The 20,000-nt window shown below is 46.8% G+C and overlaps 3 protein-coding genes across 3 annotated transcripts in view; 2 read left to right on the top strand and 1 right to left on the bottom strand.

Moving 5' to 3' along the window:
• Window positions 1-8,840, bottom strand: part of dhrs3b (dehydrogenase/reductase (SDR family) member 3b) — an 11,140-nt gene extending 2,300 nt beyond the window's left edge. Inside the window, exons 1-5 of the mRNA XM_084441220.1 lie at window positions 8,173-8,840; window positions 2,743-2,886; window positions 2,117-2,236; window positions 1,378-1,616; window positions 160-285 (exon numbers count right to left, since the gene is read on the bottom strand). Coding sequence (XP_084297346.1) covers window positions 160-285; window positions 1,378-1,616; window positions 2,117-2,236; window positions 2,743-2,886; window positions 8,173-8,367 — 824 coding nt within the window. The 5' untranslated portion in view covers window positions 8,368-8,840. The remainder of the gene's footprint in view (window positions 1-159; window positions 286-1,377; window positions 1,617-2,116; window positions 2,237-2,742; window positions 2,887-8,172) is intronic.
• A 6,794-nt stretch (window positions 8,841-15,634) lies between these two features.
• Window positions 15,635-17,838, top strand: aadacl4 (arylacetamide deacetylase-like 4; the record flags this gene model as incomplete). The annotated part of the gene is made up of 4 exons (XM_084440919.1): window positions 15,635-15,811; window positions 16,393-16,618; window positions 16,833-16,896; window positions 17,055-17,838. The coding sequence occupies 4 exons, from the start codon at window positions 15,635-15,637 to the stop codon at window positions 17,836-17,838; spliced, it is 1,251 nt and encodes a 416-aa protein (XP_084297045.1).
• Window positions 17,839-18,812: 974 nt separating this feature from the next.
• Window positions 18,813-20,000, top strand: part of cfap107 (cilia and flagella associated protein 107) — a gene marked incomplete at both ends in the record, with an annotated part of 3,909 nt that continues 2,721 nt past the window's right edge. Inside the window, one exon of the mRNA XM_084440918.1 lies at window positions 18,813-18,926. Within this exon, the coding sequence (XP_084297044.1) occupies window positions 18,813-18,926 (114 nt within the window). The remainder of the gene's footprint in view (window positions 18,927-20,000) is intronic.

Here is a 20,000-nt window from a genome sequence, read left to right as displayed (position 1 = left end):
ATCCCAGATGAGAAAACATTGGTGAATGCCCGAATTTTCTTAGAAACGGCGTAAGTACGGTTTAAGAAGAAATGCTTATTAAGAACTTATTAACTTCGTTGGTGAATGAGGCCCATTGACTTTATTGGTAACAGGGAGGGAGTGTACTGTAAAGGCTACCTTTTGAGGATGACTAGAGCGCGCATGGTCCAGGGAAGGTAGATGTAGGGTGTGTTGGTCCTGACTGCATCCACCGTCCTCTGGGCTACTGTCTCTGGCTTCAGGGGAGGGAAGAGCTGGGGAAACCTAAAGCAACAACAAGGATGGAGAGGTCAGAATAAAAATTCTGGTGGTGATGTAAGCGGCGCAGATTTATGAGCAAATCTACTGTACAATTTTCACGGCACTTTCACAAATTATACACCAACATGTTCAGATGTTCATGCTTTCACTCACATTCAAATGTCTAAGTGATGCCATTTATAGTTTTTGAAATATTCAGTGTTGTTTGAAAACCATGCTCCGCATTCACATGAATGGTGGAATGTTCAGAGCTCCTCTTTAGCGGCGGTTCGGTTAGAATTGGGTTCAAATTCATACCCGGTTTCTAGCTTTTCACCCCTCCTCCTCCTACAGTTTTTAAACTAAACAAACATATTATATCTCAAAATGTTCATCTGGCTCCCAGGATTCCTATGGTGTAAATATCTAAGCTGTAACATTTATACTTCTTGAGATGTCTGAAGCCAGCCATGCTTTCCTCATGCCTGCCCTCTAGTGCTGGTGTGCAACGGTATCGGCGACTCCCGATTGGTATAAAACTCTTGCTACGAATGGACGGACACACATGGACACGTGTCACGTGCATCGCTTAAGCACAGAAATGCTATAGCGACGTCGACTCGTTGGGAAAACTCTGCAATGGAAGCTCCATGTCGTATGTTAATATGCCATATAGCAGTTCATACATTTTAGTGCATCATAAGAGTGATTCTGGCAGGTTTGGAACTAAGCCCCCTTATGACCCTTAGAATCCCTGAGTGGTGTCACGGCTCACCTAGTCTCTCTCCAGACTCAAATATTACGTTGAATCGCTGCCCTCCCCATACTACATAATAGGAGTCTGTTTCACTTCGCCGCCCAAGTTGGTGTACTGAAGGCGTATTGACGGGTCAAAATTGAAAGAGTGACAGGTCGTAGAAGCAAATGAGAGATGTTAGCCCAGGTTAGATGGGCTGGGCACATCTATGGGTGGGAACGCCTGTTTGCAAAAGTCGTTACTGATTGGTATCTCCGGACCCATAGAGATCTGAAGCATGCAGTAACGTAGTTAGCGTAGCTTATGTAGTGTATCAGAGAAAGAACTCTCAAGGGTCTGGTGTTGAGACTCCGGCTCACCTGACTCTCATTCCCTGGAACATGTCCGTGTTGGTGTGGAAGGGCAGCACGGTGGTGCAGCCAACCCCGGGGCAGTCCTGCAGGCCCAGAGTCAGGCTCTCCATGAAGGCCAGGGACGAGGCCTTGGAGGTGCAGTAGTCTATGGCCCCGGGGATGGGCGACTGGGACAGGATGGAGTTGATGCAGACCACGTGGCCGTGCTGCAGCTCCAGCATCCTTGGCAGGAAGGCCTTCGTGGTCTGGAGGGAGAGAGTGTGCCATTAAACATGTGAAATAAGAGATACAAGACAGAGATACAGCAGGACAAGAGAGAGAGAGAGAGAGAGAGGAGACAGGGGTCACAGCGGAGTCGAGGATTAAGTTTCCATTTCAACTAAAATTGCATTTCTGTCTGCATACAATATGGCCGTTTGATCTCTATTCAACCAGGGAGGCTGTTGCTACGTTTCAGATACTCACTCTCTGTCTATCTATCTCTCTCTCTCTCTCACTCTCTCTCTCTCACTCTCTCTCTCTCTCTCTGATGGGCCAAGAGAGTTCTAATCTACGGCAGTTTGGAAATACCCTGTCACATTACTGTAAACCAAGCAATCAATGATTGACAGGTACCCCCATAATGCACGTGCTTGATGACAACATGCAAGGGGTATTGTTAGAGGAAAAGATAGACAGATAAAATGTGATGCACTGTCAGGGAAATCTCTCTCTCTTTCTCAGTCTAAACCTCTGAAGCTCTTACCCAGAACTGGCCCATAGTGTTGACATGCTGAGATTTGAGAAGTGCGTCGTCGTCGCTGTCCATAAGGCTCTTCCCGTGGACCACGGCGGCGTTGTTGACCAGAACCGTCACATCCCCCACCTGGTCAAGAACAACAACAACAAAAGCCACTGTCACTAAAACACATTCAACCAATCCTAGCTCTTTTCCAATGAGATGTCAGACACAGAGGTTATGAGGTACGACACCACAGAATATGCAGATTCCAATTCTCCTTTTTTGCAAACATGTTTTTTATTGTCTTATATCGCCTCAAAGAGATGTCAAAAAGATGTTCTCCATGATTTGTTTCCTGTCATAAGAGGTTGGGAGTTATGCAGTAGCTAGGGATCTGACCGACAGTAACACTGAACACTCTTATCTTATCCAGACTTTTCTTTAGAGGGCTGATATATGTACCAGATGCTGAGGAGGAGCTAGGAACTAGGCTAGGAACGTGGAGACAGAGCAAAGGCAACCAGTAGGGGACCCTTTGATTTATTGGCTTGTACCGAATTGTCAGTAAAAACAATATTCAAAGTGTTGTTGTTTTACTTGTATTGTCATATGAACTGTGTTGCAAAATATAAAAATATGAATGGACATACCTTCTCTCTCACCACCTTGGCCTGCTTGTAAACCTCCTCCCGATTGGCCACATCACACAGGAAGTAGTGGCACTCGGTTCCTGTCAGGGAGATCTCTTCGCACGTGTCCTTCAGACACCGTTCTGTCCGGCCCCACAGGATCACCTGACCAACACAGAGTAGCAGAGTGTAAACAACCCAAGATTTGAATACAACGAGGCCAACATACAGTAGCGGCAGTGACAAAAAATATGCCTTTTAAAAAATCTCAAGCTAAACTGTCAACATCAACTACAGTAAGACTCAAGAGTCAGTTATTATGCCCATTATCCCAATGCCACGGTTCATTTTCAATCCCATGTAGCTTATTCATGAATCGGTCGGACAGCCCACGGCCGAGGTGTGTCCAGGAAGACCTGGGGGAGCGGAGGACATCTATTCAGCCCCAGCCCTTCTTTCATTCAGGGAACAGAGAGGTCGTTTTTAGACTCCCGGCAACAAATAGCTTTTTTCAAGGAAGATTAAAGGGGGGGGGGGGGGGGGGGGGGGTTCTGTGTGAATGGACTGTCTCTTCATGGGGCCGGCAGACTAAATGAAGGCCAGCTATTTGAGCAGGGAAACGTGGGCGGGGGAGGAGGGTGCAGGAGGGGGTGGGGTTGGTGTGTGTGTGTGTGTGTGTGTGTGTGTAGGGGGGGCTCTGGTGATTGGGCAATTAGATCTGTCAGTCTTTGGGGTCAGGGAAAGGTAATGAATCAGAGGGGTGAGCCCTCCTCATCTCTCAAACACACACATTCTGGGGGAGATTACATGGGCCGCTGGGCAGATGAGTCCCGTCATTCCTGCCCAGGCGTCTGAAAACACAGCGCTGCGTGTGCAAAGTGCTGAGGGTGGGGGGGCTGTGGGGGGCAGGGGCGGGGCTGGCTGGCTGGCTACTCGCCCATGACCAAGGTTAATATTTGAGCAAAAAAGTCCTCTTGAAAGTGATCCTACCCTGTGTGTGTGTGTGTTTTCACTTTGTGTTGGTTGTTGTTATTGCATGACACATGGAAGTATCAAAGTGCGACGGGACGTAGTGTAGCGATCTGAACAGCCATTTCTATTCTCTCAACCTGCACATGTTCCTGGTTCAGTCTGTTGTCCTTACAAGGTCCTGGTGGGGGAAGGAGACCCAGAGGTCAAATGTTTTCTTACTTCATGCGGGGGGGGGGGGGGGGGGGGTCGTCATAATCTGCATGATATGCAGGAACTTTATCAGATCGAAGTCCTCAAATGTTTGTCTTTCCTACTGAACAGCCTTTGTTTGAGTTTCCCTCAATTACTTCTCTGTTTGCTTCATTTGCAAGTCAGCTTGAATAATCAGTAGGAGTAGATGGGCCTTCAGCCAGCCTGATAAATGAGTGAGAGCCTTTAATAGGATTTCACCATAACAAATAAACCTGACATTTCTCATTAAAACCAACCCTCTAACGGGGGGAAGGGGGGGCTCATTCATTAAGCTTATCACCTGTCTCACAACACCCGCCATATGGACAAACAACAAAGAACCAATATGCTATCACAACACATTTCTGGTTGCTCTCACATCAATCACCCCCCACACGGTCTCCCTGAAAAAAACATTAAATTATTACTTTGAAGAGGCTTCAATCCATCAAGCCACAGAGATCCTAGTGTAGTGTAAGGACTGTTGTTGTATCTGTATATAAGCAAGTGCTTGTTGCGAGTCAGGCTCAGGTGAGTCTTTGCTGATGTATTTGATTTATTATGGTCATTGGCGCCAATTTCCTTGTCCAATAGCTGAGGTCTGGGGGTGTGGACAGTAGAGGGTGAGCGAGCCGAGCGTATCTGTGTATTTGCATTGTACTGTACTGTTAAGTAATTCTGCTTTGTCTGTATGTCTGATAACGTTGTATAGGTAAATATAGGACCCCCTCGGAAATGAGATGCCACATCTCAAGGTGCTAGTATCCTCTCAATAAATTCAACTCAAGATGCATTGCTCTAACTGTTGTCTGGGGTGCTTTCTTATCATCTGTCTGAAGACTCCAGCACTCTGCTGCTGGGTATCTGGTCTGAATGTCCCTCCCCTTCACACATCCATGGCAGGGGAGACTAGAGGGACAGTGGGGGGTGCAGAAAAGCAGAGAGACAGGGCAGAGAGGAGCAGAGAGAGAGGAGCAGAGAGACAGGGCAGAGAGGAGCAGAGAGACAGGGCAGAGAGGAGCAGACGGACAGGGCAGAGAGGAGCAGAGAGACAGGGCAGAGAGGAGCAGAGAGAGAGGAGCAGAGAGACAGGGCAGAGAGGAGCAGAGAGACAGGACAGAGAGGAGCAGAGAGAGAGGAGCAGAGAGACAGGGCAGAGAGGAGCAGAGAGACAGGGCAGAGAGGAGCAGAGAGAGAGGAGCAGAGAGACAGGGCAGAGAGGAGCAGAGAGAGAGGAGCAGAGAGGAGAGGCGAGAGGGAGGATAGGAGAAGAGGGAGGGCATAGAGGAGAAGAGAGGGGGACAGAGAGGAGAAGAGAGAGGACAGAAGAGGAGCAGAGAGGGGGACAGAGAGGGGGCACCAGGAGTTCAGGAGGCAGTCGCATGTCGCTGTCTAATTAGTGCGGAGACAGCCGGGTCACTGGCAGGGCAATACCCAGCTGGGAGCGGTGTGCTTCCCGCCTCCACACACACACGCCCACACACACACACACACACACACACACACACACACACACACACACACACACACACACACACACACACACACACACCCACAATTAACCTAAGGGTATTCTTCTCAAAAGACCATGGCACAAAATATCAAATTGCCAACAGAGGAGCTAAATTGCCCTGTTATCCACGGCCTTTGGCATTATTTATTTATGATCACAATGAGAGCATTGAGAAGAGCCATTTGAATAATGCTGCTTTAAGTTCTAAATCACTCAACTACTGTAAAACTGTCCTGGAAGGAAGCTCTCTCTCTCTTCCTCTCTCTTTCTCTCTCTCTCTCTCTTCTCTGAACTTGGCTGCTGCTGTTACAACTCATTCTGGCTGATTGTGTCTGCAGTGGCTGCCTCCCTCCATGATGAGACACAAGGCCTCTCCCTCCCTCTCTCTCTCTCTCCCTCCCTCCCTCCCTCCCTCCCTCCCTCCCTCCATCCCTCCCTCTCTTCTGTCTCTACACCCCCCCTCTCTGTCTCCCAGCTCTGAATCTCCCCGGCTGCATTCCTGCACCAGTATGGCTACAGCTAGTCCCCATGAAGTATGTGAATACACCAAAGCCCCGGAGAGAGAAAGAGAGAAACTCCACATGCCAGTCAGGGCGGGCCTCAGGCCTGGGCTGGACTGGGGGGCTCTGGGGGACCTATTCACCGCGAACGCCCTACTTCTTTTCAGCACCTCTTTATGCCAAGCAAGTAATTGTTAGGCGCTCAGGCGCAGGTGCCGTGTTCAGAGCCTTCACACCTTGATAATGCCCAACAATAGGGGGGTGTTGAAAAGCCTGGTCACATCCTTTGTGGTGCAGCTGCATAGTATAGCTTTTAAAACCCACAGCTTCCCTCTCTCCTGTAACCCCCACCCCGTCCTCCCTTGAGGAGGCAACAATGAAAGGAAGAGGGAGGCAAGGAGCATTTTGTTTGGAAAAATGGGGCATGGGTTCGTAAAAATGCAGGAAATAACAACCCCAAAGACCTGGGCCAGATCTCAGGAGTTCAAGAAGTTCAAAGAAATAACCACGAATGCCACGGTAAAAAGTTGGAAATGAAGTGTCTTGTTATTTTTTTTCCCTTTTTTTCTGAAGAATAATCTCTCAAGTCTGAAGAATTTAAGTACGATAAAACATTTACAGCGCTAGGAGATCGAACACTCCGTCACAGAGGTTCTTTAAACGCTCAGCTGTGGCACGTTGGGCCACTTGCACGCTTGGTACACATAGCAGAGCTGGGAGGGGTCACGGTGGGGCCTGCAGTTCGCGTGAGTATGTGGCTGGCGCACAAGGCCCGTCAATGTAGTCACTGGGACATTTGGGACATTTCAAGCCCGAGCAGCTACTCCTTCATGGGAAGGAGGGACGGTGGAGGAAGAGACAGGCTATTTAGGTCCGGGTGCGTGCTTTGGATAGTGACGAGGAGGCAGGCAGCCACAAACATGCCGTGTTGCTTTGAGGAGTTTGGTTCATATCAAGCACAAAGTCAGTCAGAACAGATATGATGCTCTTCTGACTAGATTGTAGATATTGGAAATCTTGAGTTTTATTCAACAGTATATAGGATATCCCCCTGGGGATATCAAAAAGCATCCATCCATCCATCTCATCCATCCATCCATCCCTTTGCTGCGCTGGCATTGGAGATTGGAGATGTATCTCTCTCTCTTATTTTGTAACTTAAAATCATGCTTAACATGTTTCTAGACGATACAACTCGCCCATACAGTACAAAACACGCATTGAAGCTGAGAAACATTAATTGTACTTACTCAGCAAGGTCAGTTCTGCAGGCTTCTATTCGAAAATTAAGCAATTGACCACGAGGCAGTGGGTTAGACTACATGGGATTTTACAACAGCTATGGGGCGTTGTTAGGCCCGATGCGATGTAGTAACAACGGTTACTACATATATATTCACAAAAAACACACAGTAGTAATTCAATCATTTATTTACCGATCCTTCTTATCATTTTAGTATTTACATAACCTTCCGCGATAGGCTATTGTTCTGTATCAAATGGTTGCCAGGCAACATAGGCTATCTAGCCTAGTTGGGTAGGCTTTGTTTACATAAGCCTATACAGGCATAATTCAGGTGGTTTAATGATGATGAATGAAGCCTGGTATCATCTCCGGCTGGCCGGTCAGAGTTCGGCTAACCAGGGTTCTGCCCGTGCTTGTCTATGATGTCACAGATATGCAGCCTATAACATTTTGGATCCCTGCCCTCTGATTGAACCCCACTGTTGTGCAACTTGAACCAAAAAGGGAGGTCGTCAGTGTCCTGCGATCTCACTGGTCCTCTGAGGTCATGACCCCTGCCTTCATGCTGCAGCGAATACAATAGATTCCAAGAACAAGAGGATGAACTCTCCGGTCCTCACAATAACGCCAAGGGGAGGGGGGGGGCGTCTAGTAAGGGTGTGTGTGGGTGTGTGGGGTGGGGGTGATGGGTATTTAAAATGCAGTTTATATGGATTACCTGTAAAGAGCACAGGAATAGACCCATTCAATGACCTATAGAACAATGTCGTCCAAATTAATGATGAGAGTCTCTAACATCCGTACGTGATTTATCCTGATTGCAAACTTGTAATCAAACCAAGACGCATGTCCACCACCAGGTGTATAATGTAGCCTATAATCAGGCAGGTGTGGAGAGCAAACAGGCTTCATAGATGACCTCATTCAGGATGAACTCAAACATCGACAAGTTACTGGCGTGTTATGGAATGCACTGTGGAGGTATTTACCTTTTTCGCCCCCTGCTTGGCAAACTCCTGGGCCAGGTGACGGCCGATGCCTCGTCCCCCGCCCGTGATCAGCACTACCTCCTGGGACAAGTCCTTCCTCTTGCTCGGTAGTAGTGAGAACACGCTCGCCTTGACAATGTAGTAGATTATCTGCATGGGGAGAAGCACCATAGAACCCAAACTTTTCAAATCCATTTTGCTTTAACGTTGGGAGCCGAAGTGTCCGTTTTACGCGTTCGCGAGCTCTTGGGAGGTAACGCGTTAAACCTCCAATTTCAATGTCCTGGCCAGGCAAGAGTTCAAAAGTGCTTCTTTGAATTATCCGTCTGGAACCAATATAATTTGCAGCCGAATCGAGGTTTCATGAAAGATATTCTTCCAGCGGAAAACAAAACAATCCCGCGAATTCAAGAAGTTCTGACATGTTAGCCCACTCGCTTACTGTCAATAGTGTATTTTAGAGTTCATAACGCCGGTAATAAACGTGGAACTAGTATGAAAAGAGCGCGACTTGTCTCGGTTACGTGCGCTACTGAATCGCTTACAAGTGCTGTGTTCGGTGTTGTGCTCCAATACTGTCGTGTCCTAGACGTAAACGCTATACCGTCTTTGCTCTGACTGCTATAGCTGACTTTACCATTTACTGCCCGCCCCAGCAGTGCTGAGGAGACCTGGACATGAAGGGAGTTTTGTATGAGCAGTAATCCTGATTGACAGGTTGACCGGGTAGGGATATGTTGCTTTACTGTGTGTCTGCTGTGAGTGGTTGTCTCTGAGCGTCTCTCCACCCACCGTCTCGTCGTCGCTACAGCCGCGGTTGACTGTGAAGTCACACTGAATAGCTCATCTTCTGCAAGCGAGAGGTGTTTTCCTTAAAGTTGTACTGTATCTTAAAACACTTTGATGAGCAACACTTAGTTCTTCGGAATTGATTTGAGGGTCTGGTTATGATCAGGGGGCCAGTGTAAATTGGTAAGTCTTTCTCTCTCTCTCTCTCTCTCTCTCTCTCTCTCTCTCTCTCTCTCTCTCTCTCTTACACACACACACACACACACACACACACACACTTGCAGAAGCACACACACACACACACACACACACCACCACCACTACACCACACTTTTCACTTATTATAACAGGTGTGTGTGTGGCCAAAAAAAGATTTGCACAAATTGCATGCAGTCTTGTGTGTGTTGATAAATGGTTATTTTTGCCTGTTGTGGCAGCCAGATTGAACATTAGATACAGTGTAGTTTGGGAAACGGGTCTCCGAGATTGGCAGGGAAAGGGACAGAAACCAGCGTGAAAGCCTCCCCGAACAAATCATGTGAATTCAAGGGCTGCAGATGAGATTCCAGTCTGTGATTTTTGGCCTGGGCTCTGCAATTTTTTGTAACTGTGTATAGCTGAAAGGCTGAGGGCTTTTTCAGAACCTGGGATGGCTTTAAAGAGCAGACTCACAATGGATGCTTTGTGCTAGGCTCAGAAAGACTGTGAGACTGAGGGACTGCAGGAGGGTTGGCTAGTACTGGAAAACAGCTCCAGATGCTGTCACTTTCTTAGTCATTTATTGGAACAAAATACAAAATAAATTCATAATGGTTTTAAATTCAGATCAACAAAAATTCATGGATGTTCACATCAACCAGATGAAAATCAGAATGTTCTATTTTATATATAGTGAGAGTTGTGGTGATGTTGGAGATGGTGTGGTGTCCTATAGGCTATCATGTATTCTGATGTCTTGGTTCTTTTGAGGTTGTGTGTCAGAGGCTGGTTTGCTATCTCTCGAGCCATCACTGCCATCTACAGATGGGCCCTGAAAGTTCAGACAAGAGCCTCCTCACATGCTCACTACATTACACACAGAACAGAGTATACCTGCTGCATAAGCCCTTACAGTATAACTAAAGCCAGAGTGTGTCTGTAGATACCGTAGTTGGGTATTGGATGTTATGGTCCAGGGGGCAATCCAGATTCTGGTACCACATAAGGTAACCAAAGAATATTGGTATTTTTGTCTTCCTATCTGTCTCTAGTTTATATTTTGGTAAAGTATGATAACCCTGCCTATCTAATAGTTTAATGATTGTAATCACTCTATAAACAAACCCGCCCTCATATAAAATGACAAAACCCTGATTCTTGCATGTATTATTTATTTTGACTTCTGGACAATATGTCTGTAAACCAATGGTCTTGCAAACATGTTATGTATGTGTGTATGTTTTAAGTGTTTTATGTTGAGACCAAGGACCCCAACGGAAATAAGTCCACAACTTTTTTGTGCTATCCTTGATATTTGTTTTAATGCAAGACATGTATTTTAAACTGATATGTCGAATAAACTAAACTAAACTAAAACAACGATCATATATCCAATGTGTTTTATCTTTCACATACACTCAAGCATTGGTATTAAGTTACACAGCCTACTGTAACCCTTTGATGCACAAGCTATGCAAACCCCTTCTAATGCACAGCATGGGTCAAACATTACCATTACATTACAGCCATTTAGCTGATGTTTTTATCCAAAGTGACTTACAATAATTAAAAAATACCACAAATCATGACTTACTTACTTACTTACTTACTTTATGAACATGAAATGTTGAAAAGATCCACACATCACTCATCGGGGTCCTGGGTTAGGTAAGGATCATAATGAAAAGAGTAGAACCCGGCCCACACACTCTTATGCTCCAATGTTGACTTTTACTAGAATAGACTTTAATAGATGTCCTGTGGTCATCTATTTTTATGGGTGTGACACACACTGTTTGTAAGTTGACCTGACGAAAAGCAGAGGCACAAAGTGTTGTCTAGTAAAAGTCAACATTTGAGCATGAGTGTGCAAGATAGATTATTTTCATTACTTTATGAAGACATTCCATTTTTGTATTACTTACTGTGTGTTTACGTTTACCCATATAGGTACAAATATACGTACAAAGTACATTTTTGTTTACCCATATAGGTCAACTTATTTTGTTAAAGGTCCCCTATAACTTCCTCTGGGTCCCCAAAACATTCTTTTTTTTTTTCTTCCTGTAAATACCACTTAGATTAGAATGGTACCTCCAGAAATTCAAACAATGCTGTCTCTCCTTTCCGTCTCTCCTCCTCATGTCTCTCCTCCCCATATCTCTCCTCCTCATGTCTCTCAAGCATGGCCGGCAATTCACCTCCTCGTTTTTACACTTAGGCTCAGGAGTGAAAAATTTAATTGAAACGCCCATATCACAACATGGGAAGGTCACAGAGACACAGGGTTTGGACTGGCACAAAGTTCTCAACCTATAACGACAACCTATGATGACGAATGCAGCAATACTAAACATGTTCTGCAGTATGATAGGCACTAGCACTAAACATTAACAAACCTTAACTTCATACGTACACTGTATGGACAAAATATATGGGGCGGCACGTAGCTCAGGAGGTAGAGCAGCCAGCTGGGGATCGCAAGGTTCGATCTCCGGTTCGATCCCAGCTTCCGGAGTGTGCCAAAGTGTCCTTGAGCAAGACACTGCACCCCAAAAATCGCTCACGTGTAGCACGGTGGCGCGGTACCTAGTACTGTCGCCTCACAGCAAGAAGGTCTTCAGGCCTTTCTGTGCAGATTTTGCATATTCTCTCCGTAGTCACAAGGGTTTCCCCCACAAAGAACCCAATACGAAAAACATGCAGAAGAACAGATCGCTATATGCTGTCCGTCCCTGGCGAAGACGGACAGGAGCACTTGGTTTGTCTCAGGGGCGCATCCCATGCACGTTGGCTACTGTCTGCTCCCGGCTGCCCTTGGGGGAAGGATGTTGGGATGGGTTAAGAGCAGAGAGAAGTTTCATCAGTGGATGCTCCAGCCATTTTGTGTCTGTGTGTGTTTCACCGCCTACACCGTGTGATGTGCTGCCCCTCACCATGTGGAAAATAAAGATGTTTGTCGTTGTTTTGTATTGGGACACCTACACATTACACCTACAATAGTTTTTATGACATCCCATTCTAAATTCATAGGCATCAATATGGAGTTGTCCCCCCCCCCCCGCCCCCGCCTTTGTATCTACAGTGTAACAGCTTCCACTCTTCTGGGAAGGCATTCTACAAGAGTTTGGAGTGTGTGTGTGGGAGGGAATTTTTGCCTATTCATCCAGAAGAGCATTTGTGAAGTCAGCCATGTGTGTGCGACATCTTTGCCCTGACCTTAGCAGAGAGAACAGTCTGTTGCCTGGGTGGCTGGGGTCTTTCAGGATCCTGTCATTGGTCTTTCATCTTCTGATGTAGATGTCCTCGAGGTGGGGGAGTGGCCCCCCGGAGGTGCATTCACCTGACCATACCACTCTCTGTAGGGCCATGAAGAGAACTGCTGTTCTCGTACCAGGTGGTAATATTCCCAGTCAGGATGCTCTCGATCGCACATGAGTAAAAGCTCTGTCATATGTGGTGGGATGCTGTGATTTTCCTCAGTTGTCTGCGGTGGTACAGTCTCTGACATGCTTTCCTCACCACGTGTATGTGTATTGACCAAGGTACTGTACTTGAAGCTGTCCACTCTCTCTACAGGGGTCCTGTTGATGATTAGGAGGGTGTAGTTCCTCTCCTGCTTCCTCCCAAAGTCCACCAGCATCTCCTTTGTCTTGCTGATGTTCAGGTGGAGGTTGTTTTCCTGACACCACTGGGTCAGGAGCCTCATCTCTCTCTTAGGTCCTCTCATCATTGTTGGAGATCAAGCCTGTGTGTCGTCGGCAAACAATGGTATGGAGTCAAAGGTGGCTGTACAGTCATGCATGTACAGGGAGTACAGTAGTGGGGACAGCACATAGCCCTGGGGGGCTCCTGTGTTGAGCGTGAGGGAGGATGAGGTGTGGTTGCCTACCTTCACCACCTAGGGTCTGTCTGACAAGAAGTCCAGGAACCACTTGCAGAAGGCGTTGTTTTGCCCCAGGACACTGAGCTTGGTGTTGAGTCTGGGTATTGAAAGATGAACTGTAGTAAATGAACAGCAGTCTCGCATAACCCGACACATCCCCCTTGCTCTTGTCTAAGTGGGATAGGGTAGTGCGTAGGATGTGAGCTATTCCTCCTTGGATCTGTTGAGTCTGTATGTGAACAGAATAGAAGGTCCAGTGTGCTGGGCAGTGAGGAGCAGATTGCATGTTCCTTGACCAGCTTCTCAAAGCACCGGGCTGTAGTCATTGAGGCGGGCTGGTCTTGGCTTCTTCGGTACGGGGATGATGGAGGACTTCTTGAAGCATGTGGGGACGGTGGACTGGGCCAGGGCCAGGTTGAATATTACTGTGAACAGAGCCAGTTGGTCGGCGCACGCCTTGGGGACCCGCCCTGCAATACCGTCTGGTCCCACAGCTTTCCTGGTGTTCACCCTTCTGACGTCATGTTCAGAGAGAGTGACTGCTCTCTTTTCCCTTCGGCTCTCCTCCGCCTGAGGTGCGACAGCCATCCGGCCATTGTTGGTCTCAAAGTGTGCAAGTGTTGAGGCTGTTCACGAGAGCAGCATCTACACCTCCTGGGAGGATGGAGATCCCGTATAGTCATGGTGTTTAGTCCCTGCCACACACTTCGGAGGTCTCCTTTTTATTGACACAGAGCGATAGACAGACATACAAGCAGGCAGGCAGATAGAAAGACAGGCATACAGAGACAGACAGAAAGACAGGCATACCGAGACAGACAGAAAGACCGGCACACATCAGCGCTTTGATACTCTCACCTGTTATCTGGATGAGCTCTGAGCATTTACCCTCCCAATTTCTCTTCTGTTCATTCACCAGACAGCTGTTTGCACACATATTTTAAACAGCACATTTGGTCAATTTAGTTTAGGGTAGCCCAAAGGCACTCCACCTCTGCGCCACAAATTCAGCTGTCTGGTTTGGAAGTCAGATTGTTGCATGGGAAAATTTAGAACCCATTTAATTTTGGAGCAGGGCTGAACTACACAAATTAAAACAGAACGTTGAGCTCCCTGTGTAGGGGCTCTAGAGACACAAAGTGCGGGGTTAGAGCCTGGAGTACACCGAACTGCCCCCCGCCCAGAGTACACTTAACTGCCCCCCGCTGGCACCGACCTAAAGAGGGAGCCACATGAATGCCCATTCACCTCTATTCATTTGGAATTGTTTAATCATGCAGAAAATCAAATGCTTTTAATTAGCTAGTTATGCTCATAGCTAAAGGTAGCTAGATTACTCTGTCGGTCCTGTCATATCTGGCTAGCTAGGTAGCTCAGAGAGCAGAGCTGACAAACACTCATTCAGCTGACCCCAGCTGTGTTAAACCCAGCTGCTCATAAACTGCAACGGTGATGCACCACCAGGATGTTTTTGACATTTTTTGCCTCTTAGCATTGGCACCCTAATGTCACTGTACATGCTGACCACATGCACTCATCGGAGGCCTGTGCTCTCTGAGTGCCATTCAAGTGTCTCAATGTTTTGTTACACATGACACGTATATGGTTTGTCACCTGTGTGAATGCATTTTCTCTAACAAAAGTCATTAAGCTACAAGGCTGGATAGGTTATCATGTATTCATGTTTTCATATTGACACTTTTAACATTCTGGTACCACTAATGTTTGGACCAAAATCTGGATTGGCCCCTGGACTACATGTTATGCATTAACAGGTTTGCATAGCTTGTGCATTTAAAGGGTTAACTTTGTAACCTAATACCAACGTCTATGTGTACAGTAGCTATGTGAATGAAAGATAAAACACATTGGAGATATATTCATTGTTTGTAAGACCACTGGTATCCGGATCCATAATTCTCTAGAAGTAAAAGAAGAAAAAAAAAGATATACAGTAATCAGGGTTTTGTTATTTTATAATTACAGGACAGGTGGGGGGGGGGGGGGGGGGTGTTTGTTGAGGGGATCGTAATATCATTAAGGATGATTGATAGGATGATTATAATTAAGCTACTAGATAGGCAGGGTTAGTTCTCATACCAAAATATTAACTAGTGACATGTACTGTAGGAAGACAAAAATACCCAAATTGTTTGGTCACCTTGCGTGGAAAATATCAGTATTGTCCCCTGGACTAATATGAGATTGGGGTATTCATCTGGAACTGGACGTAGAAGCAGTGAGCCTGAACACTGAGCTCATAGCAACCACAAGCACCTCTCAATACAGTCAGGGCAAATCATTATCATGATCATTATGAATAACAAATAATAATACCACGGAATGAGCAGTGTTTATTTCACTAATAAGCATGCAATTACCTCACTCTGTGCCCACACAGTTCATACTGTTAATTAGTAGAATGAATAGTCCATGGAGACTGATTGACTGGCAGCTGAATGTACCCTCTAAGCACAAGAGAGGTCAGACAAGGTGACACATGAAGACGTGGGAGGAGTGGAGAAAACCAGTGGGTGAAATGTCTACCTGTAATGACCCTCACACATAGTAGATCAAGCCAGAGGCACCATGGACATCGGCACTGCGATTTTAATAATTGGCTTGGCTGCTCTCACAGCAGCCTTGCTCCTCCTGGTAATTGGCCTTGTGTATTCGGAGCTGATGAATTCAGACATTCCTTGCGGGGTTGCAAATCGAGGGAAACTGCATGTAGTTCACGGCCTGTTTGTTGGCATAGCGATCGTGGTGAGTAAATCTGTCTGTGAAATTGTTACTGCTTATTATGTTATGTTTTTCTGCAAGTAGAATCATGTCTCTGCTGAAATAATGAATGTCTTATTCCTTTGTGTAAAGAAAAACATTGCAGTATTTTATTAGCAGGTCTATTAGAAAGAGCTATGCCTAGTTGTGGTTGTCCTCTTTACTGTATGTCCCCTATCCATGCACTGATAAATTCAAAGTCATTGTTGAATTGTTTGAATAAGAGCACTCAGGAACACTTTAATGATAAGTTCCACAGCAGCTAGACTTAGCTGTGTCCCTGGGGTAGCTATTGCAAAGTGAATTTAATTATTTCCAAAGGTCATCTTACTTTCACTTCATAATGCCATGCTAAACAACGTAGCACTGACTTACAGATTAATTCAACAGATGAATGGATGACTGGGCAAATCAATACTTCATCTAGTTCAAATCTAGTTTTCTCATAAATAAAAGTATAAACTCGGATTATGATCATATTTATACCTTTATTAAACAGAGTTTAGTCTCAGTTATTGACCGTTTTTGACTCAATCCTCCACACCCTCTCCCCCACCCTTCTATAGGGTCGGATCCTAGAGCGTCTTGGCCTGTGTCGCCAGGTAAGCTTCACCCGCTGGTTCAGAGCCCGCTTCCTTGTCCGGGCCAACCCGGTTCCCCCTGGGCTTCGCGTCAGGGACCTGAGGTTCTCTGAGGTACCTGTGAGAGTGTACGAGCCCAAGGCCAGCTCTGAGGGCCCGAGGAGGGGTCTGGTGTACTTCCATGGCGGCGGCTGGGTGATGGGCAGTATCGGTACGGTGTCGGACGAGCTAACACACTTATGTACAGAGCCTTTACTCAGTTGATGAATGTCATGTTAAACAATGTAAATAGTTATTTTCGGCTTAGCACCACATCAATAAACTAATGAATGCGCCCCCTTCACTAATTAGATGAGAATTATTGTCGTGCAACGCTGGTGTCTTTTTTACTCTAAACTAACTCTTTTTTTGTGGCTGCTGGTTAGATGAGTCTGATGAGCTCTGCAGGTACATCGCCAAGGAGGCTGAAACCACGGTGGTTTCCGTCGGGTAAGTTCCCCTCCGTAAATCTCCCTTCAGCCGTTCTCCCCAGCCAAATCAACACAGCTTCAGCTCAATTTGGCTGCAAAGTGGCACAGGATGTGACTGGTCGCCTCCACCCACCCACCCTCTCTCCACCCACCCACCCTCTCTCCCCCCACTCTCAGGTACCGCCTCGCCCCTGAACACCGGTACCCCGCCCAGCTGGACGACTGCGAGGCCGCGACGTGTCACTTCCTGTCTGCGGCCAAGGCGGAGTTCTGCGTGGACCCAGCCAGGGTGGCGGTCAGTGGCGACAGTACCGGGGCGAACCTGGCCGCCGCGCTCTGCCAGCGCCTGGCGAAGAAGAAGGGAGGGCATCTGCCTGCTCCCTGTGCTCAGGTCCTTATCTACCCAGCCCTGCAGATGGCAGATTTCAACCTGCCCTCTTACCAACAGAACCGTGCCGTGCCTGTATTGTTCCGTGGCCGCGTGGCGTTCTACTTCCTGCAGTACCTCAACGGGGATGCGTCCGTGTGCCAGGACGTGCTGAAGGGGCGCCACGTGGCCCCCGAGCTCAGCCAGCGCTACCGGGACTGGCTCTCCCCAGCCAACCTGCCGCCGGAGAGTCTGGCTCGGGGCTACCGCCGCCCGCCCGCCACCCAGTACGACGGGGAGGTGTACCACCTCGTTAGAGCGGGGCTGGACCCGGAGGTCTCGCCGTTATTGGCCGACGACGACGTCCTCCGCCTGACCCCGCCCACCTTCATTCTCACCTGCGAGTATGACGTCCTGAGGGACGACGGGGTTCTTTACAGGAAGCGTCTGCTCGACCTGGGATTGGCTGTGACCTGGAATCATGTGACAGATGGTTTCCATGGCATGGTTAACTTTATCAACCAGGGCTGTCTGACCTTTCCTTCTGCTACGCGGGTGGCTGATAGCGTCATTAGCTTTGTCAAAACACTTTGATTCATACTACTATATTATATAGTACATAATAATATCTAATACTAGTCAATTCACCTAGACTGGTTCTATTGATGTGCACGTGGACTGAAGTGACAATCACTGATTATGTCTATATGAGCATTCATTTGTTGATGTTCCTTAAAACTTTGTTGTGTTTGACATTAAAGACAGCTAAATTACTGTTTAAATGTTTATTTCTTGAAAGCAAACAAACAATACTCATTATGTGTATACAACATAAACTAACAATAACATAAAATGACACAAAATGAGTTGATTTAAAGATTACTGATAACTTTAAGCTCTGCATGGTCTGGCTCCAAGTTATATTTCAGACCTGTTAGTCCCCTATGAGCCTAAGCGTAGCCTGAGATTATCAGGTAGGGGTCTCCTGGTTTTTCTGAAAATATGCCTTATCACCAAAGGGGACAGGGCTTTTGCTTTATGGGCCCCTCAATTGTGGAACTCCCTGCTTGAGAGTCTCAGACAAGCTAAATCTCTATCATATTTTAAGTCTCTAATCAAATTTTTTTTTTTTATGTTAAAGCTTTTTCATAGTAGTTCTAATTTATGTCAGTTTTATTTGTGTTTTATTTAATTCATAGCTTTCTTCCCTTTTGCTGTATTTTATGATGATGTTGTTAGTGCTTATTTTTTTCTCTTACAATGTTTATTTGTGTTATTTTAATTGTTTTATTTTGTTGGTGAAGCACTTTGTAACCCTGTTTGGAAAAATGCTACATAAATAGCCTGTCACAGATAGAATGTTTGGTGTATCCATAGCGATAGAACTCCTCCCCCCACAGACACACTCCTGTGCGTACAGTGTGTCACAATGGCTGCAGGTGGAATGCCTCAACGACACGTATGTCTGTCTGTCTGTCTGCCTGTCTGTCTGTCTGTCTATCTGCGCTCTAGTACGAGACGACAGAACCCCTCCAGAGCACCAGCTCTGACAGTGTGTGTGAGACGCCATGTACAGCAAGAGGGAGAAGGATTACGACAAGTGGAGTCAGCCTGGCTGGAGGATAGAACAGAAATACACCAACAAAGTCCTCATAGGTAACTGGCTGGAAGAGAAACTCCAGGTAGGTCGTTCATACCATATGTAGTGTCTATTGTCTGGTCTTTTTCTCATCAATTCTACTTTATGATGGTACTGTAATGGGCAAAGTTGATCACATTATTGCATTACATTAAAGTCATTTAGCAGACACTTTTATCCAAAGTGACTTACAATAATTGCATTTAACGTAGGTAGTGTACTACTACTCGCCAGAACTCACAAAGTGCATCTCCTTTCTAAACAAGTGACTAAGAGCATAATGTAGTGCTGAAGCCAAAGTGCAAGAGCTGCAAAATATAATACAATAGGTGCTTTCCAGTACTTGAAAGATGGGCTGCAGTGAAAGATAGGCTGTCCTGGTGTCAGTGGGCAGTTCTACCACTGCGGGGCCAGGACAGAAAAGAGCTGTGACTGTGTCGATCGGGCCTCGAGGTGATGGGGCAACCAGTCACCCTGAGGTAGCAGAACGTTGTGGTCGGGGGGGGGGCGGGGGGGCGGGGCGGGGGGTTGTACCATGGCCTGGAGGTAGGAGGGAGCTGTCCCTTTCATTGCCTTGTAGGCTAGTATGAGCGTTTTAAACTGGATGCAAGCCGCTACGGGGAGCCAGTGTAGGGAACGGAGAAGGGAAGTTGTGTGGGAGAGCTTGGGATGGTTGACCAGGCAAGCGCCAGCTTTTTGATGATTTGTCTCTGAGAGTGGGCTACAGTACAGAGGAGCGTATTAGGCTTCTTGCCTGAGTATATATCCACCACCTCGCCACATAGTCTGACCTTAAACCTGAATCGAAAGTGAGAACATAAGCTACTTCCTGCCAAAGATCAACAAGCTGTCTGTGCGGTGTTGAGCCAAATGATGCCTCTCAGTCAGATCTATACCAAAGTGATTAGGGGGCTTCGCTTGAGCTCTAGCAGCAGAGACCCCTGGTAGGAGAGACTGGAGAGCGAATCGGACTAATTGCATTGACGTGGATCTGGCCCATGGACCACTGGCTCAGTCTGGGAGCAGAGGGATGTCTTTAGAAATGTTGTACAACAGCTCTGGTCGATAGTGAAGTGTGAGCTTTGCTGAGCTCATGCTGAGAGATTATGCTCGCCTA

The sequence above is a fragment of the Borostomias antarcticus genome, assembly GCF_949987555.1.
Source record: "Borostomias antarcticus genome assembly, chromosome: 7".
Classification (NCBI taxonomy): domain Eukaryota; kingdom Metazoa; phylum Chordata; class Actinopteri; order Stomiiformes; family Stomiidae; genus Borostomias; species Borostomias antarcticus.
Note: the sequence above shows the minus strand (reverse complement) of the source record. Positions and strands in the feature narration are given on the sequence as shown.